Genomic DNA, 15,916 nt, shown 5'->3' with positions numbered 1-15,916 from the left:
GAAGGGAGAAGAGACACAAGATGTAAGAGGTTGCCTCGAAATAACTGTGCTTCCCCCAGTTTCAGACGTCTGTGTGCCAAAGCCTCTTTGCATACTGATAAGGCCAGGGCCACTAGGCTGCTGCTGAGACAGCCAGCATCAGGCTCAAATACAAGCCTTCCTCACCAGCAAGGTGTCTCTGAACTATGGTGGTCCTTGATAGGGAGTGCAAGGAGAAAAAATCATGTGCAAAGTAGGATTACTGTGATTATTACCCAGTCAATACAATTACCTGCTGCTGCAACAGCTAGGAGAAACTGATAGTTGCAAACTGCTTTATATAAGTATTTTTCTCACAATGTCAAATAGAGAATTTAAAATAATACGCCTTTCACTCAAAACAGACTCACCTGTGTCCATTGCCTAAGCCTCTGTAGGCCTTCTCCTGGTCCTGCATGCGGTTGAGGCTCTGGGCCACAGACAGATACTGGTCATAGTACTTGATGGCTTCCTCAAAGTCTCCCAGAGCCTCATAACAGTCTCCCAGGTTTCCATAGGCCCTACCCCTGTCCATTACTGCCTCGTTGCCACTCAACTGCTGTAAAGTGGCCAGCTGCTGCTCCAGGTAGCCAATAGCTTCCTCCATCACCCCCACATTCATTTTTGTGATGCCCATATTTCCATACACCTGAGCCTCCACGACTGGATCCTTTAGCCTCCGCCCCAGCTCCAACTGCTCTTCGTAGCTCTTGAAGGCCATGGCGTACTTCCCCAGGGCCATGTAGACTGCTGCCAAGTGACCGTGGGCTTTGCACTCTCCTGGCACGTCACCCAGCTCTTGGTACACCTCTAGCTCCTGGGTGTGGTAGCCCAGAGCTTTGTCATATTTCTGCACAAGCCTGTAGGTGGCCCCAAGGGCAGCATAGGCACAGGCCTCCATCCTACGCTCCTTAACCTGAAACCAGATAGAATTTCAGAATATCAACATGAGGGACATTAGCTACATTCCTGTGAATTATATCAACAATTACATTCCACATGACATTTCCCACTTATATAATGATTGTGCTAGTATACGTTGTACTACAGTCAAAAAGTTTGTGTATTAGAAACTATATGTGTCCATACCTGGTGAGCTAAGGCCAGCTGCTGCTCATAAAACTGAATGGCTCCAGCCACATCCTTTTTACAGACAAATATGTCCCCCAGGTTCCCAAGAGCTCTGAAGCGAGCCTGTGCATTGTTCAGGGACTGGGCCAGTGAAAGCAGGTATTTCTGACACTCCTCTGCCTTAGCAAAGTCTCCCAGGGCCTTGAATGCCAGACCAAGGTTACAGTACGCCTTGGCCTGACTCAGTTTGTCATGGAGGTCCTTGGCCAGAGCTAGGTCCTGCTCATAGTATTTGACGGCATCTTGGTAGTTGCCCAAACAGTAGTGGGCATAGCCCAGATTGTGACAAACTTTCCCCTCACTCTCCATGTCTTGGAGGTCAGGGGACAGGCGGAGGTACTGCTCATAGTAGGGCACAGCCTGAGGGAATTCTCCACGAGAGCAGTGGAAGTTGCCAAGGTTGCCCAGAGCCCGAGCCTCACTCTGGACATCTCTGAGCTCACGAGCAATGTTGAGGTGGTTCTGGTAATGCTGCAGAGCGCGGTCATGGGCCCCCAGGGCTTGGTAAGCCACAGCCAGGTTGCCATGGGTGGAGGCCTGTGAGGCCCGGTCATTGACCTCCATGGAAATCTGCAGCTCCTGGCGGTGGTAGCGGACAGCCTGGTCAAAGGCTCCAAGGGCATTGTAGGCATTACCCATGTTACCGTAGGCCCGGCCCTGAGCAGCGTAGTCATTCAGCTCCTGAGCAATGGCCAGGTGTGTTTTGTGGAGTTTCAGTGCAGTCTCATAGTCCCCTTTCATCTGGTGGATGATGCCTGTGGAGAGAAGAGAGAGAGCGAGGGGGATGAAGTTAAAGACCCATTCAGGAGAAAATTGTAATTGAGTAAAATTCAAGTGCCTCGTCAGCTCCTCATGTACAAAACAAGTCATTTGGTTGTTAAAATATGCTCTCTGAGCCATCTGTTCTCTGCTTACACTACACACTCTCCCACAGAATTATGGTCATTAAAATGTAGTGCAATCAAACAAAGTTATTATAACACCAAAATAGAATCTTTTGATTGAATAAGCTGTCTTTGATGATTGTGTCTTAGAGGGATTTTACTAAAATCAACAACTTTTCCACAGGGTTGGAAATGGTTATGAGAGAACAAGAAAGCAAGACGTAGGAAGTTAAAGTGGTGGAGAGTGTGAAGAGCTGATGGAAAGCTCAGCAAACAACTTTAGAAAAATGAGATAAGTGCAGAGAAACAATAAATAATGGAGAAGCCGGTGCATTGAGCGTATTATCTCTGATAAAATACCATCCTCTGAAAAATAATGGCTTTACCCCGCAGCCAGACAGCCATCTGGCACACACACATACATACACACAACATCCAAACAAATGTGCCCCCACCCACATGCTCATACACCCTGACAAATACACGGCAGAGAGTAAAGAGACATCACAGCATATCTACCGTATCTCTCCTCCTTCCCTCTGAGACTCACAACTAATCTCTGGATTTCTCCTTTTGCATTGTCACTGAGCCTTCAATGATAATAATTGCACTGATAATATTAAAGCTCACTGAGAGAGGAGACGGATGGCTGCAGGCTGGTGGATGGAGAACTGCTTCAAGGGAAATAACTGAGTCCTTCATCCACCATACCGCCTGGTCATCACAGCTTTGCTGCATCAGCATGGAGACTAATGGGCTACTAGGACGGGGGCCACCGATAGGACACCAAGGATGGAAACGGTTCTGGAGCCAGAGTGGGTGGGAACCAGAGAAGGAGAGAGGCTTTGTGGCTTGTGGTGAGTATGTGATGGTGCCGCCGGGATTAGTTACCGCCATGTGTGTTTTCCCATTTATTTCATCCGAAACCTGCCACATTATGGGCCTGAACACAGGCTACATAAACAGTGGGATTGAAACTAAACAGACGGCTCAGACGACAGCATAAGTTATACAGTAAATGTGGATATGCATTCAGATTTTGGCTCAATTAACAGGAGTACATGAGGCCAGTGAGAATGGAAAAAGCTTTGGTGCATCTACAGTATGAACCACTGGGCTGCATACTGGTGGTTTGACACATTATCAGGTATGTCTATTTACACATACAGTGCATACATACTTTTGTTGGTTTCACATGACCCAAACCTCTGAAAATTTGCTTTCTATTGCAAGTTTGAACATTATATATATATATACAATTTCCCTTAAATTAAGGCGAAATGAGGAGATTAGTTTCAAACTAAAACTGCCTGAATTGGGCGTCTCAAAATTAAACAAAACAGCTTTTTCTGCAGACAGATTGGATTTTGCTGGAAAAACATAATCAAAGATCATCTGCCTACTTAATTCAGACCATGATTCAGCATGCCGCGGAGACCTTGCTGACAAATCAGACCTGATTTTTTGTTTGTTTGCTCGCTCGTGTTCTCAGGTTGAAGTGATACAACCTGGACTGACCTTGTAATCACCAGGTCACCACCCTGAGGAATTGGTATGCTAGGCGTAGCTCAGAGTAAAACACAGAGAGAAACAGTGCAGCCAAATAATACAGGTGGAGTTCAGGGTGCAAATGACATAACTTCACAATGAGGACACAATAAGCGGAATCCATGTGGTGCTTTGGATACTGTACAGTACAAATATAGTAAAGTGTCTTTTTCCTGAGCCAAAATGAGTGGGGCTTAGAACCTTTTGGATTTCCAAGTTCTACTGGCACAGACATTTCCTACACTTTGAACAGAACACTCAGCTTTGCCTTTCCTGGGAGTCTTTCCTAAGAGGGGAAGCATGTTAAGATTCACAGCAAGCTGGTTGGAAGAGCACTGACAGCTCTCGCCACAAAGGCACTCCCAAGGTTATGCTTTCCCCAACGGAGGCTGATCTTACTGAGGATATAATGCCTACTGATGTATTACTAGCAAACATGTTCCATGCTGCAGGCTAAAAATGGATCTAGGGCTCAGCAATGGGACGGAAGGGTAGGGGAGACAGCCAGGACAGAGGCTGGGGGTGTATGGCTAGGTTTGAGGCTGGGCTTGGAAGCTGTAGCCAAAATTGCCATAAGCCTTAGGCTATGCCTGGAGCCACACTTGAAGCAAGAAAATATTTTCTGTGCCCCCCCATATGGTAAGAGGATTATTGAACCCACTGGGAATAGTATCCAGCAGGATAGTAAAGAAAACCATACCAAACATGCTGGTAAATACTGCTGGAAGACAAAAATTGGGAATTAGTAAGGGGCATCTAGCTGAAGTGGCCACTGTAGCATGTTGTCCAAATCAAAATGGCCCTAACACAGTGTCAGTCTTGAGATTCAATTTAACCTCTAAGTTTAACAACATGGTAAGTATGTGGTTCATATTAAATGCGCTCGGCTGTAACATATTAAATAATATGGCTTAATTATTTCTCTTTTGTGCACAGCTTGAGACAAAGACTGAAAAACCAGCATAAAGCACACACCATATCATTCAAATACTTTTATACAGAGCCCTATCCATCCAGAGCCCTATCCATCCCCCCATAACCAAAGACATTAAAAGCATGGCAATGTGTTGTCAATTTTCATTACACAGCTGGCTGTACATAGAAGGATATGCTGCAGTGATGACTTTGAGGGATGGTGTCGTGTTCTGAGTAAATCACTGTGTCATTCTTCCAGCAGCTATGGAGATCCAGCGCGCTGCTGCCTACAGTGACCTAAGAGGATTTTACCAACAATGGTGCTGCTGCCACTGGGCTGGAGTGATACTCAAATAGAGTAGAGATGACCAATCTGAGCCTGAAATACTGACTTGGGTGTGTATATTTTAGAATGAGGTCAACATTATAATTCATATCCATGTTTGAAAACCCTGAACAGGATGCTGGAAATGTGGTATTTGTGGAAATGTTGATGCCTATTCAGGCTTCAGCTCAAGGACATTGGCATGTGTGAAATATCAAAGTGCAGAGTCAATTTCTGAAGGAGATTCAAGTGAGACTGGGTGGTATTTCATCCTACCGGAGCTAGCATATGTAGCTTGGTATGTCTGGCTACCTTTTAGAATTTCTAGATAATTTGGTTGCTGTGAAAGTATTCACAAAGCTCCTTGCTTCAACTTTTGCTTAAAGAAACAAGGTTATTAGTAATGAATGCAACGTGTCTGACTGATCAAGGCTGTATTATGTTTTTTTTAAAATGATGAATAAATAATTAAATATTGGAAAATAATAACTGTCAAGAGAAGCACAAGAAGGACATCCTTTTTGTTCTTTTTATACCACACACGTCATATGCAATAGTGGATGTGATGATCTGTGGGGGGAAGTAGTGAGCTGAGGCAGACACTACATCCTCCTGGGGTCTGCAGGAGTGGGGATGGGCGGAGCTGGGCTCTGAGCTTAAGGTACCAAATCCTTACTCGCAGACACAGACATCTCCTACAGTCTGACTGAAGATAAAAAAAGGACAGGGTACGGATAGATGGATGCATGCTGAGTGGGTGGTCTGCCAACAAAAACACACAGACAGAACGCTGAACCCCTCCGCCTGCAGCACCAGCTGAGCTGCTTCCTCTCCTCTCCCGCTGACCCTCACCCCTGCCTCAGCTCACCAAACCAACTGTCGCTGTACTGTCCACACGCATAAGATCTGATTCCTCCTACCACTTAAACAAACAATGTTCCGTCTCACTGTCTCAGCTCGACTTTTTTTTTTGCACTGAACAATCGCCTTTCCATTTAGGAACAGATCACATTTCCTGCTGAATTTGCAGATGTTCTGAAAAAAGGGGGCATAGTTGCTTAATGCAAAAGAATGCTACAGCTCTTTTGTTTCATTTAATAGCTCCGCAGTGAGAAGAATAACAAACTGCGTACAGCAAGCTTCACTTAAGTGTAAGCACAAGGGCTAGGAGAGCATTGTTTTGCAGGGCCTCTAGTCCAGTTTCCAGTGTGGTCCTGTGTCACAAGATTGAAGGGGGCCATGCAGGGGGAGGAGGCAAGGAGCGTCTGCTGCTTTTTCCACAAACAGAAATTTGGGGCTTTAAGCTAGCAAAAATATCTCTCCATCCTAATGATCCCTCCACCACTTCACCTCTTCTCCGTCTATTTTTGTCGCCCCCTCTCTTCTTCTGCAGGTCTGCTAATATTTACTCAAGGTATTTACATGGTCATTAATGGAGAGCTGAAGATGTCACCAATCCCAGATAAATGCACTTCTTTATGTATTTGTTTGGCTCTTTCTCTCTTACAGCGTTCTTTCATTCATCCTGTCTGGGCCATTAGGCTCGCTAAATTCCTCTGTAAATTCTCCACTCTCTCGCTCCCTTTCCTGGCCAGACTAATAATATATCTACAATCATTGCTGTTTCTGAATGCTTAGATACCAAACTGAATAATCTCTATGAATCAATGTTCCAGGCAAGTTTGGTCCCTGTGTGTAGTTTGTAACAGTAAAGTTACCAGATTTATGTTCATGCAACCACTGTTGTTGTTATGATGATGGCAAAGATGATGATGTAGTAGGAGTAAAATCACGTCATCATAAGAGATATGTATCTTAACTGCTAATTATTCGATGTATATGCCATGCACTTCAAAGTGTTTGCTATCATAATCAGGTGCTAAAGGGTTCTCAATATCAGGGTCAGTGTTACTACATTTCAACATATTTCAACATACTTGACTGCCAACAAATACAGCCTATTAAAAATCATTAGGCTCAATCTACTGATGTGACACTGTTATTGACAGATATGTTGTTATAAAACCTGGAGATCAGATGTCTGGGGAAAGCTGATTTCCAGAGCTGATTTTCTGGAATGTAGACTCGAGCGCTCATTCTCTCACGTGACCCCTAAATGGAAAAAAGCTGTATGTGCGTACGTGTGAAAGAAATTTAGTATAAAAGGTCTGAACTAATTCAATACAGAAGTTATGTCCTGCTTTTTTTTTTTTTTTTTTTTTTAAGATATGAATAGAAGACATGAATACAGAGCACTGCTGTGTACATTGTCTGATTGTGTGCTGTGAACTCTTCTTCCTGTTGTTTCCCTCTTTCTGATGCTTTGTTTTTTGTGAACATCAGCAGAAAGCACTCCCTAGGGATGCTGGATAAAATGAAGAAAAAAAAAGAAAATTGCTTAATTAGGACTTTTACCTCCAGCCATTCTAACTGATGGAGTTGACATTTCACGTGACTTCTTTTAAGACATATAGCCAAACAAAGGAGTGTGAATTGGACACATGGTGAGAATGGAAAAAAGCAAGACCGGGCTAAAACACAAACAAACTTATTTAAAGTCTCTTTGAAGTGAAATGCAAGGGAAAATAATACAATTTAGATTCTGTTTCATGAATACCAGAAATGTGAACTACATGGGAACCCTCCACTTCAGTCCTCTCTCGGATATTAAATATTGCTGACTAGGGGGTTAGCCAATTAATGAATAATAAATGGGGCTGGAATGCAACATTTTCATATCCTTTATAGGTCAGAGTGTGCTGAGCCAGGGCTGTTGGTACCGCTGGGCATCATGGTTAGATATTAAAGCATGGCGATCTCTATACAACTGTACCTCAGGGCCATGTCAGCTGCTGCTCCTCCCACACTACACGCAACATTAACGACAAGCTGAGAGGGCATAATAAAAGTTTGCTCCTTCCTATTTCTGCAACTTCTCCTTCCCATCTCTCGCACAGCTTCTTTTGCTTTTATCGCTGCTCGTTAATCTTCACTCGATCATCTTTCCCCTCTTTGTGCATGGCGTAAAAGTAGCATTTTTTGAAGTCTGAAACAACATCCTGTTAGTTTTAGCCCGTATCTTCTTGTGCTAAGCATGCTTGTGGGCATTGATGACGGAATAACAACGCACGCTCCGCTGCTTCAAACAAAAACAACAACAACAACAATGGAGCAATTACAGACTGGTGCTTCACAACCTCCACTTCATTCTCTGTTATCTTCATTATTCAGCTCCTCTTGAATCAGCTATTAAAGGTAATTAAGCGATTCATCAAGTCAGTTTCAATTACTGGGAGCTTGACAGCTGCAGATTACAATCAGTAGGGGTGAGGGGAGAGACGGAGGGAGTGAAAGAGGGAGGCATCAAAAAGTGAATAAAAAAAAAAAAGGAGAGAAAGAAAATAGACAAGGAGCACCAACAGATAGGCTACACTGAGATGGGCATTAAGCTCCCCTGGGTGTCAGAGTTACTGCATCTTCTTGATGGTCCAGCTTGTCTAGGCCGTCTCCATGGAGCAACAGGCTTCATCTCTTCCACCCACTCGTTTAGCTTCTGCTCCATCATCTGCTGAAGGTCTTTGACACCGCATCAACTACACTATCATTACTCTGTCATGTACTGGAAGAACTGTAATGTTGCAACTAATAATGAATAAGACCGCCGTGGCCGTCGTAATGGCAATCACACTACAGACAGGAATAAATTTGCCGCCTGACATAGTGTATAGCGCTCACTCGTAATAAAGCTCACATGTACTGTAGCATCATAAAATGTTCTCTCTGCAGCCCCTAATTTATGACAACCAGTTATCGGCTCACTTTTAAAATCAGGTGTGTGTTGTAGCTAAGAGCAACCCAGGATGTGTGACCATTAGGCCGGTCAAATGACGACTTCAATTTATGTTTGGCTGATTAACTCCACTCTCTGCTTGCACCCTTTTACACATTACGTTAAAGAATAATTCATCTGGGAGGAACTATTATGCCTTTTAGTTGTCCATTAGAGTCAGGTTTACTACTGTCTTGATGGCTATCATAAGTCATCCAGTGCAGGTTGTAATTGCTTGACTAAATACAGCAGAATTGGCCATTCCATTTATCTCATGGGGTATTGAATATCCTCAGGGACACCTTTATCCCTAAGGTTACTTTCATCATTATATTAGAAAGCTCCGCAAGGTTACCTTGCTAATAATTTCATTTTAACATGGTTTGACTGTAAATCCCTCAATTGTACAGGGGATAATGATTACATTTTAAGTTCAATCAAAAGACCCGATCATGTATTTAATTTCCCCCTACTCGTTTTTATTTATCTGCAGACCACTTCTCATTCCAGTCCGAGTCGGTGTGAAGGTGAGAGCCGAGCAGATTAATGTGGAGAGTTCCCATGAAAAATTATACATTTTTATGGGGTTTATTTATACTCTGACAGTGTGCGTTATATGTTGGCATTCCATCACTGTAGAACTCCCCGGGCTCACAAATTACTGTTGGCCCTAACACCACCCTCACCGTCCTCTTCCCCAGCACTCCATTACCGTACATGCTTACATAATCTACCAGGCACTATTCACTGTAGAACATAATGTAACTCTTAAATACTGCGGGTAAAAACAACTTTACATAAAATAGTGATGATACAGTGATATACTGGTGGCCTCTGCTTAAAAGTAACAAAAACACTCAGGTCATTTTAACCACAAATATCACTGAAAACAACAGTAAGTAAACAGCTCATTTAAATGAAGGCAAACAAAGGAATGTAGCCAGCAGCTCACTGAAAACATTAGCAGGAAATGGAAGCTTTCAAACTGTATCCCAAAAGCAAGAAAAGGGCAGACAGGACTTTATATTTATGGCATAATAAACCTAAGAACACACAGTCAGTATTGTTATTGAACAGTGACACTAAATCTCATCGGTCACCTCACTCATTCTGACTTCTTTCTTCTAATCCCTCATTTCAGCAAGTTATGTTAACTGTCACTACAATAACTTGCATAAATTTATCAGTGAACAAATCCTCCAGTCTGCAAGATTTCTAACTATCCAACTATCACATGCTTCCCTATCTCTGAGAATGCACAAAGACATACAGCAGACTTATGTGTGTGTGCTTCTGAACTCATTGTCCTCCGTTGCTAGGGACAAAGGGGAACTTCAAAGGAAGACATACTGTACATTCACTTGGATACTGTACGCGCTCTGAGTGGATTTTCATTTGGGACATTCAGTGACAGAAGATGATTCAAGATGATTTGTGACACTGATCGACTGTGATGAGAAAGTTCACACCAAAATCAATCAAGTGTAGCCAGGAAATTCAAACTTGTACTCAACTCTCACTTTTTTTTCTTTTAGCACTGACAATTTTGACCGATAGAGACAATTAGCATTATCTACATTAAGCAGACTCACCGTATTCAACAATATTAGTGCAAGACTTAGCTAAATTATATCTGCAATCACTTCAATTTAACTTTGGAAGTACTTATTACTTTCTCTATTTCGAGTGTATGCTATTTCGAGTGTATGTTAATGGTCTGCTATCATTCAACACAGTGGATGCTAAAATGTTAGCATAAAGCACCGGAGCAAAATGCTCTGCCAGGAACATCCGGAAGACTTCTGTTGTGTACAGCTGTGGTTCCCAACCTTTTTCCTTAAGGGACCCTTATTTTACCACTGAATAAACTGAAGACCCCTGACAAACTGACATATTTTATCAATGTTTCATATTATATTCAATACATACATACATACATTCAATACATGTGGTCTACAGTATGTTCTCCTCACCTAACAGCTGTTATTTTTAAAGCCCTCAGTATTTTGCATACATACCCAGATTGGAGGAGGCCCTTCCTTCTGCGGCCCTGTCCTTCAAACCCTCAGCTATAGACAACTGCTGTTCATGGTACTGCTTGGCCCTCTCCAAGTCCTGCATGCAGCGGGCAGCGTGACCCAGTCCTGCATAGGCTCTCATCTCGATGGACTTTTCCTCCAGTTCCTGGGCGAGCTCCAGTACATGAGTATGGTAGGACATGGCCTTGTCAAAGTTACGGTGGTAGTGGTAGGCACTGCCAAGGTTACTATACGCCCGAGCTTCCTCTCGTTTATTTTCCAGGGCTTTGGCAATGCCCAGATGCTGCTCATGGCATTGGACAGCATTGTCAAAGTCTCCCATAGCGATGTAGACGGCCCCCATGTTTCCCAGCTCTCGAGCTTCAGACAGCTGATCCTTGGACTGCTTGGCCAGCAGGACACACTGCTTGTGGCTGGCCAGGGCGTTTGGATAGTCTCCTATGGCTGTATATACATGGCCCAAGCTGCTCAGGGCCATTGAAGCAGCCTGTGGATAAAGAAAGAGAAAGACAGCAAGTAAGAAAAAAAGGTAATAAACTGTAGGCAAATGAAAAAAATCTCAAAATAAGCCTATTAATTATACCCACATTCTATCAACAGTGAGCCATTTTGTTGCCTTTGCATCACAGATTCCCCACCCACACTTAAACATCCCTTTAGCCAGTAATACTGTACATCAAATGGAGGGGAAAAAAAATAAAAAAATATATCAAAATTCCCAAATCTCTTAGGAGGCTTACTGCTCAGAGACCAAACAAAAAAAAAAACTGATTTGATTTCATCTTTGCTAAGCAAGGAGGGGGGTAAAGTGTGATGCAGATCAGCGCAGCGGCAGGCTTGTTTTAAAGCCGTCAGTTTGCCCACTGCAATCCTGCTTCATGGCGTGCCACCATCAACGGAACAAAGACAGCGCTAATCAGGCGGGTGAGGAGAGGGGTTTTAGCTTCACACCAGAGCTGTGGGGGGCCAACTGGCTGACTGACTGACTGCTGGCAAGACCTCTCTCAGCTAAAAAAAAACATAGAAAACAACATTCTGTATATTCTCATCTACTCCATCTTCTATTTTCTCAAGCGCTGTCCACCTGTGAAACTAGAACTGCGGAGCACGCTGGGTACAAATGCGAAAAGGAGAGGTTTAGCAGTAAAAATGGAGAGTTTTCAGAAAACGCAGTCTTGACCTCCTATGTGACACATTCACTGCACGCTTATTAACTGTTTATACAGAGGGTAAACAGCTGGGAATTGGGGTCAGCTGTCTGTGTGTGAACAGATGTTCAATTAATCATGCAGGACCAGCTAATAAAGCATCTCCTTCCTAAGGTCCCACTCTCCATCCTCCAGCCAGGAAGGGGGCTGGATAGAGGCCAGCAAAGGGCACAGACACCCTGACGGTGAAGGCCACAGTACTGCCCATCTTGTCTAGCTTGGAGCCTCAGCAGCAGGGATGTCCTGGGTCATCTTGGGGGCATTTAGAGCTGGGCAACTAGAAAGTCAAAGTCAGCTACAGCGAAGAATGAACTACTCAATGTAGTTTTTGCTCTAAGATGTTTATGAAATCAGTTTTAATATCCATACGTTCCAAAACTGGTCACTAATCCACGCAATGGGCCTCAGAGGAGGCATGAGCACCACTATCTTGAATACCAAATTTACATAGATATTATTCCACAAATACATCAAGATGTAATTTAAAGAAATGTGCCCGCAGAGTGCAGGAGATATTTTTACTTCGCTCTAGCGCCACATAATGAAAATATTGAGCCCTCTGAATAAATGAAAAGCAAAGTACATTGTTCAGAAAAAAAATCAATACAACAGAACGCTCCCAAAGACGCTTATAAAGACAAACACTTTTCTTTCTTTCATGCGTTCTTTTTCTAAATGCACATATACACCCCACCTAGCTATCTTTCCTTCATTTCACATAGCTGCTGATGCCTGGAACCAATTACCTGCTGACATAAGGACTTCCAGCAGTTTGCTCAAGTTTAAAGACTCGACAAGGCATTATACGGGCCCAGGGAGGCAATTACCCTCCGTCACAACTGTTGCTGTTTCATGTTCCCTGATAGCCTATCTAGGGCTGCTCAATTACATGTGCCTTTTGAAGCTTCGCTCCATCTCTCCGACTCAAACTTCCACTTTTCTGAGCAGAAAACAGAGAGGATTCCTCATCTCTGTCTGTCTTCAACCGAGTGCGGCGGGAGACACAAAGAGAGGAAGAAAGCAAGAGGGGGAGTGCAATCTTTCTCCAGTTGAGATGAGTTGCTCTTGTGATCAGTGTCCCTCTAAAGTGAGACTGCAACGCTGCGTTTTCTCCTCAGATGGAAGCCAAGATAGGCAGATAATGAGGAGCCAGCCTTGCCAGTCACAGAGGATGCACTGTGTTTGGCTCAGGGACAGACACTGGGACCATATCTCTCTCACTTCTGACTGCAGCCCTCTCCCACCGCTGCTCATTTTGAGTCCCCACCAGTATCGCAAAATAACATTCCGTTTGGGAGAGAAATAATTGCCTGAAATACATAATTTCTGCCAAATTGACTTCATTCTAATTTGATTCCAATTCTTCTCTTCACTTATCTTTCCTCCTTCCCTGTTCTTACTCTCTCTCTCTCTCTCCCCCACTTCTCTCGATCCGTCTGCAGAGTCAGATCTGATTGTGTTTACAGAGTCCAGCCCTTCTCCGGATGTGTGCTGATTTGATTAATCCTAACGCCATCCTTTATAAACTGTTGATAAACCGCTGGCTCTTATCAGCAAACACATTTTGCACCGAGGGTCTCCTAATGAAAGGTAAACTAGTTCTGCCTGGGAGAGAGGAGAAAAGGAGAAGGGAGGCAGCAGGGGAGGGCTGAGATGACATGTTAATCAGAAATGCTTTGGCTCCAACAACATTATTCCATTTCTTTCCTCTGACAAGGACAGTGGTTTAGGATTCCTCGCTGATTCTCCTCCGTCAGCCTCCTCTACTAAGTATGTTTATATTCTGCAGCACATTAGAGAAATGGCTGCTTTCATAGCACATGCTAGAGGTAATGTATTGTACTTAGCATAATTACCGCCTTATGTCATGCAGCAGAGCGGCTCTTGATGGCTGGGCTTGGTGGTATGTGAGTTCTGTGACTCTGAGCCCCTGGTGTGTGTTTTATTTCTTACTGTGGAACAGCAGAGTGCTGCCCACCACTTCACTGCTGTGTTGAGCTATGTGGTTGTGCCTCGCCTCGCAGCTGTGTGAATATGCCTTTGAAAATCCTCCTTATTTCACTTTGGACCTATGAGCTCTGATATACTTCAAACAACCAAGGCTATCATCACGGACTGGCAGAGCTTATGGGACAAGCCTGGTTGTCATGGTGATGTAAATGGATGGATTAGGGCCTAACAGACAACCACCACTATGCTCATCAACACGAGTGTTGAACCTCCTCTTGAGTGGACGGATGTAGGCAAACAAAGGCATGGACGAGTGTACATACAAGCATCGACTGCTCTAACAACAACCGTTCTCGTGTAAAAAGACGTTGCTTCTTCGACTACACTCGCTAGCTGTATTTTCTAAGAGCCACACGTCTCCACTGACATGGATTAACACATTCCAAATGAAAAGAGATTAGCAAGGTCTGGAATTAACCCTAAATTTACAACCTGGTTAAAACTAATGTTAGGAAGATGGAGGTTCCAAATACATAAGTATACATAACCTCTGGTCACCGGAAAAATGTGAGTAAGATCATTCCAGAGATGTCAACATACCCATTATTTTTGCTATAACCTTAGGGAACCATTGAGAAAGAAATAGAAAGTGGATGAGTGAGAGAGTGTATGTGTGTGTGTGTGAGAGAGAGAGAGAGAGAGAATGAGAGAAAGAGGCAAGTTTGGGAGATGTAAGGTGTTAAAGAGCCCGGAGTTTGCCCCTCTGTCCAAACAGCATGTCCTGCAGCAAGGCAGGCCAGTAAAGTGCTGTTAATGGGATTATATGGGAGAGGAGAGAAGTCACTCTCTCTCTCGACAGGAGGGGATGAAGAACAGGTTTGATTCCATTACGACAGAGGTGGGAACATGGCCGTCTTTCACTGTACCAATACCATTTTAGACTGTTAGTGCAGACACATGCGCCAACTGTTTTCACTTTGCAATAATCAATGTAATACCTAAACTACCACAAAAACAAAACAAAAAAAATCAATTATAATAAATTATACAGCACATATTACAATATCTTGATTTTTTTCCGATTAATAAATGAATAGCATAGCCTATAAAATGCCATAAAATAGTGAGAGAAAGACACTACACCAGTTCCCAGAGCCCAAGGTGAGATCTTCAAATTGCTTTTTCATCGGTTCACAACCTCAAGAAATTAAATTTACAATGAAACAGAACAGACACTTAAAAAAGCTGGAACCAGCAAATGTTTGTCAATGTCTTAAACACTTAATCAAATGCTTGATCAATAATACAAATTGTTTTCCGTCCATTGACTAATTAATCGATCAATTGTTTCAGCACTTAAAAACCAGCTAAATTTCACAACTGCAATGTTTAAATTCATTAAAATTAACCAGGAGAAAAATATTTGTGCCAAAAGCTACACAGAGTGTGAGTGCACACTGCAACTTAATGCCTCGGTTGAACATCAGAGAAAGCAGCAAGCCACTGTGATACCAATCACTTCAAAAAGATGACTCATGTGACTGAAAACACCCCAGCCCTCCATACAAACACATACACACATACATGCATGCACGCACACATGCACGCACACACACACACACACACACACACACACACACACACACACACACACACACACACACACAAACAGCTGTCTAATTAAAAGGCAGTGCAGGGGGAAGGTGAGGGGGACCATGCACCAGTGTTTCTCTTAACGAGCTGGGCTTGAGCAGCAACAGGAGCTGGCTGGCAGGGAACACAACTGCACACTGGAGGGAGTGGGGCGTGGGGGAGAGCAGGGTGGGGGGAGGAAGGGGGGAGGGAAGGTGTGTGTGTGTGTGTGTGTGTGTGTGTCGGGGTGGGAGGGGGCAGATAAAAGGCTACGGGAGAGATTGTATTTGAAAGATGAGAGGAGAGAATGCCAGAGACATCCCCAGGTTGAGGATGTCTTTAGATCTGAGATGCATTTTTGACAAAAAAGGAAACATCTCAACTGTAATAAAATCAGAGTCTGAACAGACCAGTCAAAGATGCTCTCAGAAGAAGCT

The 15,916-nt window shown here is 43.5% G+C and overlaps 1 protein-coding gene across 3 annotated transcripts in view; it reads right to left on the bottom strand.

The window, feature by feature from the left end:
- The window catches only part of LOC122993548 (tetratricopeptide repeat protein 28-like), a 168,814-nt gene that overhangs the window by 24,505 nt on the left and 128,393 nt on the right, over positions 1–15,916 (bottom strand). For all 3 annotated transcript variants that reach the window (XM_044367814.1, XM_044367824.1, XM_044367833.1), the window contains 3 exons: positions 10,669–11,176; positions 1,108–1,904; positions 390–934 (listed from right to left, as the gene is read on the bottom strand). In XM_044367814.1, coding sequence (XP_044223749.1) covers positions 390–934; positions 1,108–1,904; positions 10,669–11,176 — 1,850 coding nt within the window. The remainder of the gene's footprint in view (positions 1–389; positions 935–1,107; positions 1,905–10,668; positions 11,177–15,916) is intronic.

Source organism: Thunnus albacares, chromosome 2, assembly GCF_914725855.1.
Source record: "Thunnus albacares chromosome 2, fThuAlb1.1, whole genome shotgun sequence".
NCBI lineage: Eukaryota > Metazoa > Chordata > Actinopteri > Scombriformes > Scombridae > Thunnus > Thunnus albacares.
This window is presented reverse-complemented; position numbering and strand designations above follow the sequence as displayed.